General features: G+C 42.1%; 1 protein-coding gene across 10 annotated transcripts in view; it reads left to right on the forward strand.

Annotated features, from left to right (window-relative positions):
• The window catches only part of EPHA6 (EPH receptor A6), a 750,202-nt gene that overhangs the window by 488,674 nt on the left and 246,305 nt on the right, over window positions 1-15,223 (forward strand). For 9 of the 10 annotated variants that reach the window (XM_053308761.1, XM_053308762.1, XM_053308763.1 and 6 more), the window contains one exon: window positions 11,583-11,707. In XM_053308761.1, coding sequence (XP_053164736.1) covers window positions 11,583-11,707 — 125 coding nt within the window. Of the gene's footprint in view, window positions 1-9,708; window positions 9,747-11,582; window positions 11,708-15,223 lie in introns of those variants that run through there. The other variant, XM_053308766.1, reaches the window with a different exon arrangement.

Here is a 15,223-nt window from a genome sequence, read left to right on the forward strand (position 1 = left end):
AAGTATTAATGATATTGTGGATTGCCATTGTTTGGCCTGGTCCAGAGAGCTGTGATACTCATATGTACACATGGATATCTCCACATGATTGGAGCCCATACACTTCACTGTGAAATGTGTACATGGAACTGATTCCTGGCAGAGAAATATCGTAAGTCCATTGGAGTGCCAATGGAACAGATCATTTGATCAGGGCATGTATATGTGACAATGTTTCAATATTTTGAGTTCTCTTGCTAAAAATGTAATGTCTTTTTTGCCGGGGGAAATCTTATTACTTTTCCTTGCAGACCTTTCAAAATAACAAATGAAATAAATAGTCTTGCAGTAGTGCACTGAAATAGCATTTTTTTCAGCACAAGACTGTGAATGACCTTAGACTCTATTTATTGCTCTATATGAGATAACGTTATACTTACTGTCAAACTTCATAGACATTGTAATCCAGTTATTGAAATCAAGGTTGAGGCATTTCATATAGGAATAATAGTGTTTTCTGGCAGCAAAGTAAGTACACATTTCTGCTGATAACCTCAGTAGTAAAGATGGAGTGTATGGCATTGCATAACACATTTTATAATTAGCAATGTTTGGTAATATTTATTTATGCCAGTGTCTTGTATTTCTTTTTAACCTATCTATATGTATATATTATGGAAACAAGATCTGCTTAATTTTTTTTGACCAAGTGAAGTTTTTAATGTATGTGCCTTTCCATCTTTCATTATCAGTGGTTCAGATGATCATCTGAAAATAGAAATAGAACATTATTGTACTATGTGTAAAGCAAAATTACTAGAAGAAGCAGTACTTATTTTATATTTTCCAACTGATTCCTATCAAATCTGTGAAAGGTTTTTGATAGACAGATATGTTAAAAATTATAGTGTTGACCAAAAATAAAATCTTTTAGTGTTGTGGTTTAGAAAAATGATTGCAGATGCCAAGAAATAAAAAAATCAAGAACTTCTTATCTGGGAGTAAAGTCATTTTTCAAACTTGCTGACTGACCATAACATTCCCAAACCTGAAGGAGCATCAAGGATATTAGACAACTTTCAGTCAGGACAAGAAGCAGGAGGATCGGGCAGCACAGGAAAAATATTGTTGGTGATATTTCCATGACAAATATGATGTATGCCTCTGCCCAAATTTAAATAGTTGGAAGAACTCAGTCTTACTTCCGATAGTGAGTATCAACTCTCACGACTATTGAGAGTGTGATGGACCACTTTTTCTCAGCGTGTGTTGGACCACTTTTTCTCAGCTTTAATATCAAATTGCCTGTGATGAACAGATGCTATGATTCTGAACAGGTATGGTGATTCTTCACCATTGGCCCTATGGGAGCTGGATAACTCAACCCACTTTTGGGAAGGTTTTTGGTAGCATGCCCAGTTGCTGTCTTGGTGGATTCCACATACACCTTATCCACAACAAACAATGCTTCAGAATATCCAAGTGGAGCAAATTGATGCTCCATAGCTATAAATAAAAAGGTATGAGGTTAAATTCATCCACAGGCAAACTCTAAAAGAAAGTAGCTGAAATAAAACTGAATGGTGACATAGCTAGGGGAGAGGGACCTGTATTCACCTCCCTTGCTCATCCACAGTGGTGTTCACGGACCTCACCTAGCTACCTGCCACCACTGTTGCTCCTGCCACCCACCTGCCAGGATCTGCCTGCTCCTGCAGCTGATGCCAGGAACCAGAAGTAGGAAGGTAGACAGATGGTGGTGGAGGAGGTGGACGGATGGTGGCGGAGGAAGTGGGTGGGTGGCAGAGGAGGAGAAGGTGAGTGGAAGGTGGAGAAGGCAGTGGGCAGATAGATGGGTGGTGGTAGGTGGGCAGCAGCAGGTGGAGCAGCCAGCCAGATGTGGAGGGGAAGGAGAGCCTGAAACCCGCAAGGGTGGCCAAGCTCATGTTCCAAGGACACCTTAGAGCACTGGTAGCTCCACCCCTGAAACTGTGTCTCCCATGGTGGCTGGAAATAACCTCAGAGGTCATTTCCAGCCACCCAAGATAGGTGGCGCTAGATAGCTGAGTTTTAACTCTTTTTGTACCAGTAGATATTGAAGTCTGCCCAATCGCAAATGTGCAAAACCATGAGTGCCTGGACCATGGGTAATGAGGGCCACCTATAGTTCCTCTGTAAGGAAGAAGAGGAGGTGCTAGGTCACTGCTAAATGTTGGAAATAATATAGTCAAACCTTGTTACTCGCAGGGGTTCTGTTCCTCATCTACTGCCACAAGTAACAAAAACATGAATAATGAGGCACTATGCCTATAGGAAGAGAGGGGATAGGCTCCAGAATGGACCAAAAAGGTGAAAAAATTGAAGAAAAACAGTGAAAAAACATGGGAGGGAAAGCAAAAATAATTGTTTACAACTGTTTACAACAGCATGCTCATATGTGCTCAGGAATGCCTCCCCCATCTGTTGAAGGCCCCCAAACCCACCCAAAAAAAATCATTGTGGGGGGTGGGTTTAAAGAAATGAGCCACAAAATGGCTCCTCCTAACAAAATAGCACCCAGAAGTGACCTCCACAGTCACTTCCAGCCTTCTAGGAACCATGGATACATGGGCTTTAACCCTTTCATATCCATGGATAATGACCTGGGTGTCATTATCCATGATTACGTGAAACCAGATATAGAGTCCATTTATAACAACCTGCTTGCCTGTATGCAAAATGATCCTTTTAGAATGTAGTTTTGTTATTCTGCCCATAAAACAAGGCAGAAGTCATGTTATTTATATATTTGTTTGTTATTTATTTATCTAACATATTTCTATACTGCCCAAAACCTAAATCTCTAGGCAGTTTACAACAAAACAAAATAAATGACAACCGAAAAGTTAAAAGATTAGTTAAAAATAAATAAATGACAACAGCAAAAATTAAAACATTAGTTAAAATAAATGTCAGCAGAAAAAGTTAAAATATTAAAACCATTTAAAATTTTAAAACAATGTTTTAAAACAATGTTAAAACTGTTAAAACAGTATTTAATTAAAAGCCTGGGAGAACAGATACATCTTTAAAGATTTTTTTAAAAATTGCCAGAGGTGGGGAGGCTCTTATTTCAGCAGGGAGTGCATTCCAAAGCTTCGGGGTAGCTGTAGAGAAGGCCCGTCCCCAAGTAGCCACCAGACAAGCCGGTAGCTACTGCAGACAGACCTCTCCTGATGATCTCAATGGGCAGTGGGGCTCATGACAAAGAAGATGTTCTCTTAAATAACCAGGGCTTAAGCTATTTAGAGTTTTATAGGTTCTAACCAGCACCTTGTATTTTGCCCAGAAACCTATCGGCAGCCAGGGTAGCTCTTTCAATACAGGAGTAATATGGTCTCTCTGAGATGACCCAAAAATCAACCTGACTGCCTCATTCTGGACCAGCTGACAAAGAGTACATACTACATACTGGACTACATACAAAGGCAGCCCAACATAGAGCGCATTGCAGTAATCCAGTCTGGCAGTTACCAGCATATGTACCACTGTTCTGAGGCTTGTCTTGTTACATTATGGCTTGTCTTGCTACCTTTGAACTCTAGACCTTCAGTGGCACTTTGTAGGGGTGGCAATTTTGCTACAGTGCAGAGGCGTAACGATGGGGGGCTGGGGGGGCACTGCCCCCGGCGCCATCTTTCCCGGTCACGTGGGGGGCGGCGCCATGACCCCTGCCGATCCCCAAAATTTTTTTAAATTTTTTTTAAAAAAATAATTTTTTAAAATAATGCTGGCCTGGGCTTGGTGGCAGGCACCGCGGCGGGCGCCAGTAGTTCAAAGACGAGCGACGCGAGGCCCTCTTGCCAGCCGGTCTCGTCACGCACGCACGAGTCGCGCTGCGCATGCGTGCGCGACGACGTCCCGTCTATCCTCCCAGCTCTGCTCGCCGGCCTTCTGCACGTGGTGCGGTCGCCGAGCGAGCGAGGAGGGCGTTGCTGGGGCTCGGGGAGCCTGCAGGCAGCAGGAGCAGGACCAAACTGACGCGTATTCGACGGCAGGATTCGGGAAACAGACGACGAGAGACGAGAGTCTCTCTTCATAATTTAAAGGTGTGTGTACTGTCTTAAAGTTTTCTGAGAAGGACGCAGCAGTGCGCTGCAAACCACCTTGGGTTCTGGTTTGTGGCTGTGGGTTCTGTGTTCCAACTTTTGGTTTGTGGGTTCTGGATTCCCCGCCCAGATGGGACGTGTGGGGGGGGAAGGGGGCGTGCAGGAGCAGGAAACGGGATCTCAGTGCGAACGGAGGCGCCTTGCAAACAAAGGGAGGGAACGAGAGGGAAGGAGCCCGTGGCTGGGGCGCCGAGATCTGGAGTCCTCCCTGCCCTCCCCAGGAGGCCAGGCGTGCCCTTTCTCTGCTGCGGCCCCTGCCCAGCACCCCAGCTGCATTTTAAAGTGGAGTGATTGCAGGCTGGAGGCGAAGCAGAGACCAGCAAGCCCAAACTTCCAAGAAGTTTCCCATCTGAGGCAGGAGACACCAACCTGGCTGTTGCGCCCGCCGATGCTGCTTTTGTGTTATGCTCATCTGCTTTTTGTGAGAAAGTGTATCCCTACCAGGATGGATCTGGCCCAAACTGCTTGGAAGTCGATCTCTCTGCTTGTTAAAAGGCGTGCTTGGCTAGAGCAGGAGAGCGGCTCCTTCGCCTGGATTCAGCCAGCACAGGCTCAAGAGGGGTGGGTTGCATTTGTTTTTGAAATGGGTTGACTGCCGCCTCCCCCCTAGTGGGGCGGGATCGCCCTTGCACTTGGGAAAGAGCGTTTGCCAGCACGTTGCCTTGGCATTTTCAGCTCCTTCCGCGCGGTTGTGTGGGTGCAAGCCCCTGGATTCCCCTAAAGGCAAAAGTGACTGCAAACATGCGCGCCGTGGGGTGGGATTCGCCGCTGCAAACAAAACTGCCCGCCCGCCTGATAGCCAAGGTGGTTGGAACTTGTGTCTTTTTGCTGGGTTGATCTTGGGACTGGGAGGTGTTTGGGGGCAATATCCAGCTCCCAGTCGCAAAGTGGCTTCATCAGGCTGGGTGCCGGAAAACCAACCGGCCCCCTAATGAAGCTTGTCTTTTCCCCCCATCCTGGGAACTGGCGCGAGCTGCGTGACCTGCATCCTTTTTCAGCAGCAAACTTCCTCGGCGCTCTTCCCTGAGGCTCCCGGTCATCTCTGATTATTCGTTCTTTAGGAGTGCTCTCGGGGAAACTTTGAGGTCACGTGGGCGTGTGAGGGAGTTTAAGCTAATTAACTAACCGCGATTTAGGGGGGAAAAGGAAAAGAGAAAAGAACAGAAAAAAGCTGGAGCGGGTAGGAGGACCCGAGGAGGAAAGATGTAAATTAATCTCCAAAAATAAACGTGAACAGCTCGGCAGTCTGTGATCAACCCAGTTCCCTTCCCCTTCCTCTTTTTAATAAGCGTTTTTGCTCTGCTACTAATCTCGCCACAGTTACTTAATTTTAATTTAATTCAGTCCATCACATCTCACCATGCTTGCATTTCTGGTGGCAGCTGGCATAGAGATTTTCCATAACCTTTAGAGGACTTGCATGGCCAGTTTGTATTCTACAGTCTTTGCATGAGGCTGTTACCATACTAGCATAGCATATCTGCTCTTAGTGCTCACTTTCAGTCCAATCCTTTTTTTTCCGTTTGGAAGGAAGGAGAGATTTCATTTGTGACTTATACCTCAGCATCAATTCTGTGGTGATACAATCTCAATGAAGCAAACAAATCTGAACCAAAGAAAACTTTATGGGAACTGCAGATGTTACCAATGTCACTAACTGGCTGTTTCACTCCTATTTCATTATTCACAGTCATCACTGAAACCAAGCTTGTGTCTGGTTGTATTGCATTTTTTAAGTCCTGTAAATCTATAATCCCATTTTCCTTTACAGACAAGTATGTGACTCGAAAGCCCTCAGCTTCCAGAACACGACATGAATCTAGCACACATTTGTGTTCGGTTTGTGTTGTAATTATGTGTTTCTTTCTGGATTTCATATTTTGCAGCTTCGGAGTACATAATACTTACAAAAAGAAATCAGTGTAAACCTAACCAACCACCAAACAACTGCCAAGTAGTTGCATTTAGGATAGGGTGTCAGATTTTTTTTTTAACAATTGCAGTATCAGAGTTGTAGTATGTAGTATCATACTACATACATATATAGTTTTTTCCTCACAACAACCCTGTGAAGTTGGCTTGTATCTCAGACATCAGAATTATGATGCAATGATGATACATACTACATAATACTTAGGTTTTTCCTCACAACAACCCTGTGAAGTTGGCTTGTACAAGCCAACTTCACAGGGTTGTTGTGAGGAAAAACCTAAGTATAATGTAGTATGTATCACCATTGCATCATAATTCTGATGTTTGAGATACAAGCCAACTTCACAGGGTTGTTGTGAGGAAAAAACACATGTGTGTCAGTCAGATGTATGTTGGGGGGGGCCGGGGGGCGCGACCGGGGGGGGCGCAATTTCAGTGCTTGCCCCGGGCGCCGTTTTCCCTAGTTACGCCTCTGCTGCAGTGGTATATGAAGAGGCTTTCTTTTCCTGGCATTGCCTTGGTATACATTCACATGCTCAGATACAGGAAGAAATAAAAACCAGTTGACAGGTATTATACTGCAGAAAGCCAAGGAGAGGTCAAACAACTTTTGAGAAACACCACTAGTGGTATGAAGATACGGCTAAGGAGTCAAATGGGTTCATGATCCAGAATGGATTAGCTGCAGTAGCTCTTTGGGCTCAAGTGGTCTAGATCACTAAGAACTGCTTCTTGAAATACATTTTGTACTGAGGTATGGATACAGAAGGCTGACAATTACATATCAGATTGGACAGGATCACTGTGTATAGTGACAACTCAGTATAAGTCTTTCTTGTTCTCACAGTGGTTGGTTCTACTGTGAGCTAATGCTTCTTGTGCCCTTTACTAAACAGATTAATACAGATTAATTATCATCACCTAAATTACGTAGCTATGATACCTAATGTGTATCCTGTTCTCACTCCACTCATAACAACACATTAAAGTGGGGGGAAATCCTCATTTACCATACTAATCACTCATTTGTCAATTAAAAGCTGTAGCTGAAATGTATTAAGGAGTAACTAATCTTAGATAAGTATCCTAATCTTGGATATATATACTAAATCAGCAAGCCCTGTCTGATAAACTACATCCTTCAGTGCTGACAATAATATTTAAAAATATATCAAGCTACTGACATCATATTGCCGTCAATTTTAGGAAGTTTTAGCAATTATACAAAGACAGCTATACTTTTTACATTTAATAATGGAGATATGGACCACCTGGAAGATTATATGCATGTTAATTAAACTCCTTGGAAACAAATCCCCAAACCATCCAAAACTTCTATAAGCAACATAGATTATTGTTAACAATCAGCTAGGAGTTATATGTAATAAATAACACTGTAATAAGCTCAAAGCCATGCATCCTTAAGGTCTCAGCTAGGATGCATATCTGTGACAGATTGTGAAATCATCCTCACTATTCATTCCTATCAAGCATTTTAAATTATTAAGACTGCAATCCTGTCTTGGGAGGAAGTTTCATGGAGCTAAACTTTGAATAAATATACATAGGATCAGGTTGCACATGCTATACGATAGTTTTAAAATTATGTGTTCCTCCAAAGGTTTCTTATAGCTGAATTTTAAAATAATGAGGCACTTCACATGATGAGTGTGAAGTGCCAGATGGAGTTGTGCCCGGCTGTGGCTCTGTTTAGGGCTCCAGGGGAAGGGGAGTGCCTTCCAGGGGTCCCTCCTCCCATCTTTCCACCAACCCCAAGTGTTAACAGAGTGCTCACTCCGTTAATCTCATATAGGGGTAGGGATGTTCACAAAACTGGTTTTCCCAGTTTGGTTCACATTCAAATCAGGTTCGAATCGGGAGAGGGAGGTTTGGTTTTGGTTTAGCTTGAACACCACTGGTTCAGTTTGAATTTGAACTGGTTTTAACCTCCCATAGTGGGCGGGGTGGTAGTTGGCACCCATGGGTGCTGACCACCCAACCTCCAAAGCAATCGGACACTCGTACGATTTTTTATGAATTTTTTCTTTTTTTTCTCTTTTTCTCATAGGGTATAATGGGACTCAAACCAGCCCATTATTCCCTATTGTGAAGCACCCATGGGTTCCAACTACCACCCAAACCCCAAAGCAATCGGACACTCCTACGATTTTTTATGAATTTTTGAAATATTTTTAATTATTTTACTCATAGGGTATAATGGGACTCAAACCAACACATTATCCCCTATTATGGAGCACCTAGGTGCACAAATGTGGGGTGGGTGGTATGCACCCAGGAGTGCCTATCACTCACCAAACCCCAAGGCAATCGGACAATCCTTCGATTATTGGTGAATTTTTAAATTATTTTTGAATTCCCCATAGAAAATAATGAGGATTCCAGCAAATGTATGGCTTCACATCGGGAGGCGTGGCCTAGAGCGGACTGTGGTGGGTGGTAGTGCCCAAGGGGGCAAGGAAGCTAACAGAATTATTTGAAAGGAATTGGGCAAAGGGCTGATTTTTAGGTGATTTTTGAAGTTTACACGTCTTTAAGGTTTTTCTCCATAGGGAACAATTGAGGTTTCAGCAGCCGCATAACTCCACATGGGGGGTGCTGGAGTGGCCCAGAGAAAGTGGTGGTGTAGTGCACAGAGGGTGCCAACCACCCCCATGGGTTGCTAACCCATGTGGTACTGGGTTTTGTTGTTTCTGAGATGTTATGAGTATAGATTCTCTGGTAGCAAATGAGAGAGGATACATGGTTTGCTTGTCATTGAAAATCTCATTTGCTACCAGAGAATCTACACTCATACCACCTCAGAAACAACAAAATTCAGTACCCTATGGGTTAGCAATGGGTTTCAAAAATTCATTTTAAAGAAGTACGAGTGTCCAATTGCTTTGGGGGTTGGATGGTAGGCACCCATGGGTGCCAACTACCACTCCACCCACTTTGGGAGGTTCTAACCAGTTCAAACAAGTTCAAACTCAACCCCCCAGTTCAGTTCGAATTCAAACCTGCAGCTCGAACCTAATGGGTGATTCGGTTCGAATTCAAACCATTGAACCGAACCAGTTTGAATTCGAACCGGTTTGCACATCCCTATTTAGGGGTGGGGTTTTTGGGTGGGCTAGCCTCCAGAGAACCACCAGGCTAGCCTGCAAGCCCGGTGGTCCTCACGATTGCTCAAAACCAGGCTGGGCTCCTGTAGCCAGGTTTTGAGCAATCATGTGAATAGCTTCCATGTTTGACTATTTGCAGGATGAGGTGAGGGAAAGAAAATGTTTGCATTTGAAAAGATTGTGTTAGATTTTTCTGTGGTGAAAGTTCACAGGTGGAAGGGTGTGTGAACTATATTTCTAGGGCAGCAGGACTGTTTCTGTTTGCTATGTGTGCTACAAATGTCTGCATTTTTAAATAAGTTTTAAAGAGCAGATCCTGGTCATCTTAGATTTTGCATTATTTCTTCCTTTAAAAGCTGCTATGAACTTTCCAGAACTGGAGGAAGGAGGAGCAGGAAAAATCACTAACTATATCTCATTCCCTTCCTTGACAGGGTAATTGGTTTGATGGATAAGGGGAATGCAATTTATATAATGTGACTTTGGCAAGGCCTTTGACAATTCCAGATGGCATTCTCAAAAGTAATTGGAGAATTGTGGGTTGGCAGATGGCTGCAGCAAGGTAACAAACTCCAGAGGGGTAGTTGTATTAGTCAGTTGCAGCAAAAACAGCCAAGAGTCTTGTGGTACCTTAAAGTCTAGCAGATTTATTTGGGACATTCACAAGAGCCCACTTCATAAGATGCATGAAGTATTATCCTCTGTTGGCAGATATACAGACATATATCTGGGTACAGAGAAAAGAAATGTACACAGCTAAAAGACTATGAAAGGGGTAGGGGGGTGTGTGTGTGTGTGTGTGTGTGTGTGTGTGTGTGTGTGTGTGTGTGTGTGTGTGTGTGTGTGTGTTACATTTCTGTGTAGAACCTAAGATATCCTGACTACTGAAGCGACATCCTGACTACTGAAGCAAAAACACAGTGGAAGGCTTTCCTATTTCTGCAGCACATGCATGGGGAAAGAGTGGTTATCACTGATCTCTGTCTGTAGAAGTGCTCTGTGCTTCTAAAAATATGACCCTGAGTGGGACATTTTCAGCCCTCAGGGACATTTTCAAAACACTTCTGCGGGCAGATGAGCTACAAGTCTCACCCATCCATGCTGTGGAAGTGAGGAAGGCTCTGGCTGCATTAGAAGCAGCCTCCTGTTGTGAAGATGCAATTCTCACTGCATTCTTACTTTGGTGGTTAGGATATCAGCCAGTGTGACCCTTTCACAACAGCCATGAGTCCCTGTCTATTGCAACAGCAGCAGTCATGGGCTCCTATACAATCTTTCTAGATGTGCTATGCTAATTTAACACATAGAATGTGTGCGGGGGGGGGGACCTAAACTCCCAGTTAAGACCTAATGAAATAGAACTGCATATACTGATAAATCCAAGTTCAGCAGTTTCACAGGGCAGACTCACTTTGAAGTCTTTGTGTTGAAATATGCTGATGTGACAGCAGATTACCCAAGGAGCTTGAAATGTTATACCACGGGTTTCTAAGTGCTGCCATTTTTTTAGGTTAGATTTGTATCTAGCTTCTTTCCACAACTAATATACTATGGGTAAAATAACATTTACCGCAGTGTAACATTTCAGAAACAGTGCATATGATCAAATCATAAAAGTATAGTTCTTCTTGGTTATTATTCATTCATTCATTCATTCATTTATTTAACACATGTGTATACCGCCCAAAACACAAGTCTCTGGGCAGTTTACAACAAAATAATAAAAACAACAAATTAAAAGATTAAAACATTACAATTAAAATAAATGTTAAAACTACTAAAAACACAATTGAAACAATCTATATATTTAATTCATTTCAGTGGAGAAAGCTGATCCATGTGTACTCCCCTTTATGTATGTGAACCTGCATCTTCAATTAGAATAAATTGGGCAGCCTGGGTGGGCAAAGATCAATATGTGCCTGCAACTTTAGACTGGAGGTGGGTGTCTTTTCATTTGGTCTGTAGGAAACTTGGGTCCTTTTTCACATCTCCTGTACAAGTCCTAGAGCCTTTTATATATGTGCTGTTGTGCTATATACATCTAGAATGAATATGAACAGATGCCATTTACTGTAACACTTGACAACCCTCTAGGAGGCATAATATTAATTCTTTTCGGCTGCAACAATTTTGCAGTAAAATGAAATATATAATGAACTTAATTTGGGCATTGGAATATAATAAAACACGTTGGCAAATATGTCAAAGGTTTTTCAGAATGGATTTAATGTTAATAACATTACTACTTTATGCTATCTATTTTGTTCCATTTTGTCTGAAAATTGCCAGTGATCCATTGACCATGTTCTTTGGTTATCGTCAAAGTTCCTCCACCTTATAATATTCCAACTCTGTTGCATTGTCTTTAACCCATAGTTATCCTTTTCCTTTTCAGCACCCTCCTTGATAGGTATGGTCAGGAAGGACTGGGCTTCCCAAAACAGCATTGCCCTCTCATGGCAAGAGCCTGATTTTCCTAATGGAGCCATTCTGGACTACGAGATCAAGTACTATGAGAAAGTAGGTCTTGAATAAAATGGAATAAAACCCTTAAAGCATCATGTTTTAACCCCTTTTTCATTTTTTTATAGATAAGCACACAGTATAGAATGTGTTAATTTTCATTTTGATTTTAAAGGCCTTATGATGTGTTAGAGTCCACTAGAATGACCACTCTGACCATTTTTGCCTGGATTTTGCACATGTGGAGTGATTGCACACACAACATCTACTTAACTCATGTAAGGCGGGGTGGGGAGAACCAGCTCCCAATCAGGGGTGCAGACAGAGGGAAAACTTGAGGCACAACTCCTCATTTAAGTGTGGCTGGGGAAGTCAGTAAAATGAAGAGGAAAACTCCTCAAATGCTGGGGGGAGGGGGGCAAGAGGATCTGCACTCCTGTTCCCAATTAAGTCCTAATGGAATACAATTGAACGTGTTGATAATTTCAAGTTCAGCAATTCAGCATCTTGAGGGTGACAGCCATGAACACTGATAAATGTGTGTAACTTCTTTGTGTACTGTTTGCATATATAGAGACTGCTAAAATATATGTATCAGGCATGCTGTTAGGGTGCTATAGTATTAATGCCATTGTTTACATTCTGGCAAAAATTATGGCTGATGAAAAAATGTCAATATTGCTGCATTGTTATTGAACAAATTTTGTTAAATGGGTGGTTACAAAAAAATAGCTGCTGTTACCATTGTGCTAATGATTACCCCCAGCATAACACGGTTTTGAATATTAGAAGTTGTGGCAGTTTGTAATCAGCTTGCCCAACCTTATATTTAGAGGGGTACAAAAAATTAAACATTCCTGTGCAAGAGCATGTACAGAGCTCCACAGAGAGAGAATGTTCTGTATACATAAAATGGCAGGACATTCCTCGGTATTGAACTAAATAAATAACCCCTTGCTTTCATGGAGCTTGGTGTGCACATCAAAGCCTTACAAAGCTTTGGATGTGACCATTGTTCATAAACACAACTTGCAGCCACATGTTTCTCAACCACACTAGGGAGGGGGAAAGTTCTTATTTAAAACATTGGTTATTATGCCTGGAGGCAAATGATCACTTGCAGAATATAACCCTCCCCAAAAGGACCTTTAAAACAGTTATCAGAATGGGCTGATCTTTAGAAATATAATAAAATCAGAACATAAAATTCATTCATCTTTCTGTTAAAATGCTGACCTTTCTACAAGAGAACCAATCACATGAATTCGCTCCATACACACTGTTATTGCTGGAAATGAATATACTCTTAGACTTAGAACCATTCTATTTGGGGTGTGTGTGTGTGTGTGTGTGTGTGTGTGTAAAGTTAAATAGTTGTGGGGGGCTCAAGGTTGGGATGACGGTGTGTAGAGTGGGAGCATTTAAAATGTTCCCATGTGTCAAAGTCCAAATAAAATTTTTACCACAAAGGTGCTATTAGCTCCTTAAGTGAAGCTTTGATTGATGTCAAGGGAAACTTCACTAATGGAGCTTATAGGCACTCGGGGATGTGTGGTTTTATGGAAACTGGTATATACTGGGCAATAAATATTGACTGGCCCTCCTGCAGCTGTTTTAAAAACAAACACATATGCAGGGCCAAACCACATATTTATCATAATATGCAGTTTGACCGTGGGTATATTCTAGAAGCAGTCATACATTGAGGGGTCATGTGGCTGAGCTCTATATCATTTTCTTTTTGTTCTAACTAAGGCTGCAGATTGACAATAGGTTTACCCCAGAGTGTTCAAGGTGGTATGACAGATCAGGAATTCTCAATGTTGCGGGCTTGAGTCCTCCCACAGTTGTGTTGTAGTCCCGCCCCACGATGTTGGGACTACAACCCCCACAAACCCCAGTGACAATTGCCAAAGCCAAAGGCCACTGTGGTTGGGAATTATTGAGGCTATAGGCCCAAGAACATCTGGTGACCCAAGGTTGGGAACCCCTTTAATAAACCCATCATTGCCCAAGGTGTGGACACTCATTCCATTTTTCTGTCACCTCTGGTAAACAGGTTTTGCACAGGCTTATATTGCTTTGAAAACCTGCAAAAACTGTTAACTAGAAACCAGTGGGGGGAATGAAAAATGTCTGCACCCAGGGTATTGATGTCACTATCATGCCAGTTTAATCTCTCTTAAAATTTTCCATCAGTCTACAGCCTAACATAGATCAAGACTGTGGCTGGCATCCTGTACGCACAACCATGTGCGTGTGTGCAGCACTAGCCCCTGGAGTTGTACAAGTATGGCATGGGAGGGGTACTTCCGCCCACCTCAGAAGCACCCTGTCACAGTGGAAAAACACATCTCTGAAGGTCAGGAACATATTTCTACTATTACAGTGTGCTTCTGGAGCACAGGGAGAGCACCAACAATAGTCCCACTCTTGCGCATGAGTACCTGTGATGTGTACACGTTGTTGTTAGAACAACGCACATAGAAGTAGGATGTGTGTAGCTGTTTGTTTGTTTTTTCATATTAGGCAATGCTGCTGTTTGGGGGCAATGGGTAAGATTAATTTAGAAACAAAGATTTTTTTTAAAAAAACCATCCTCAACAGCACAAACGTTTCTTGTGTTGTGATTTTTTTGTTCTTTTTTAAAAAGTTGAACACCAGCATACACTGATATAGTGAAAGACTCAAAACCATTATTGACTCAAAAACATAGTGTATGGGATATCTTTATTTTCTGCAAGTCTTACTAATGATTTTAAAGTGTCCTTCCTCACTGTTCTTTTCAGAGTAGTTGAGTTAACAGCCTATTATTATGTATTCCTTACTGAGCAGTTAATGGCTTTATAGTCTTTTTTAGAAATACACCTGCTGCTCATAAAAACATTTATGTTATAGCAGATATTTGAGTCAGTTGAAACATCTTGTATTTGCAGTGACCTTGTACAAACTATGTTGATCTTAATAACAGACCTGAGTTGAAATGATTTCTAAGTAAAACTGCCAAGTCTTTCTTCATGGGCAGGTAGATATTTGAGCATATATAGAATTAGTAATTGTACACTTATAATTTAGGAGTTATTCCCATATAAATACTCAATTCTGTTATCATATGCAAGTAGCTATGACTTCACTTTATTGCATCAAAGTTTGATGTTTCTAGGTCTGTTCCAGGCATTCATGTATGGAAGTCTTTTCCAGCAATTGCAAACTACTGAAAACTATTCTCTCACAGTTGTGCTTATATGAGTGATAGACAATAACAAAAATTAAAACAGATCCCCCCACCCCCGCCAAAAAAGTTTTTCAAATGTTTTAGGCAAGTTCCTGAAAATAAACCTTTAGAGTAGAATTCTCCATACCTGTACTGATGTCATACAGATTCAGATAACCATCCCCCCACCCTCATGTTTGGGTTGTGCCAGTCAAAAAATGATATACATGGTGAAACTTGGTGGATGGGTCTGAAGGTGGCTTCAGACATTATGTGGAGAGGAAGTATGAGTTCCTCTCTTTCATTTAGGTAACTTAAGTTCCTCTCACAATCACTCCCGACCCCTGGGCCTCTGCCAG

The sequence above is a fragment of the Hemicordylus capensis genome, chromosome 3, assembly GCF_027244095.1.
Source record: "Hemicordylus capensis ecotype Gifberg chromosome 3, rHemCap1.1.pri, whole genome shotgun sequence".
NCBI classification, from domain to species: Eukaryota; Metazoa; Chordata; class Lepidosauria; order Squamata; family Cordylidae; genus Hemicordylus; species Hemicordylus capensis.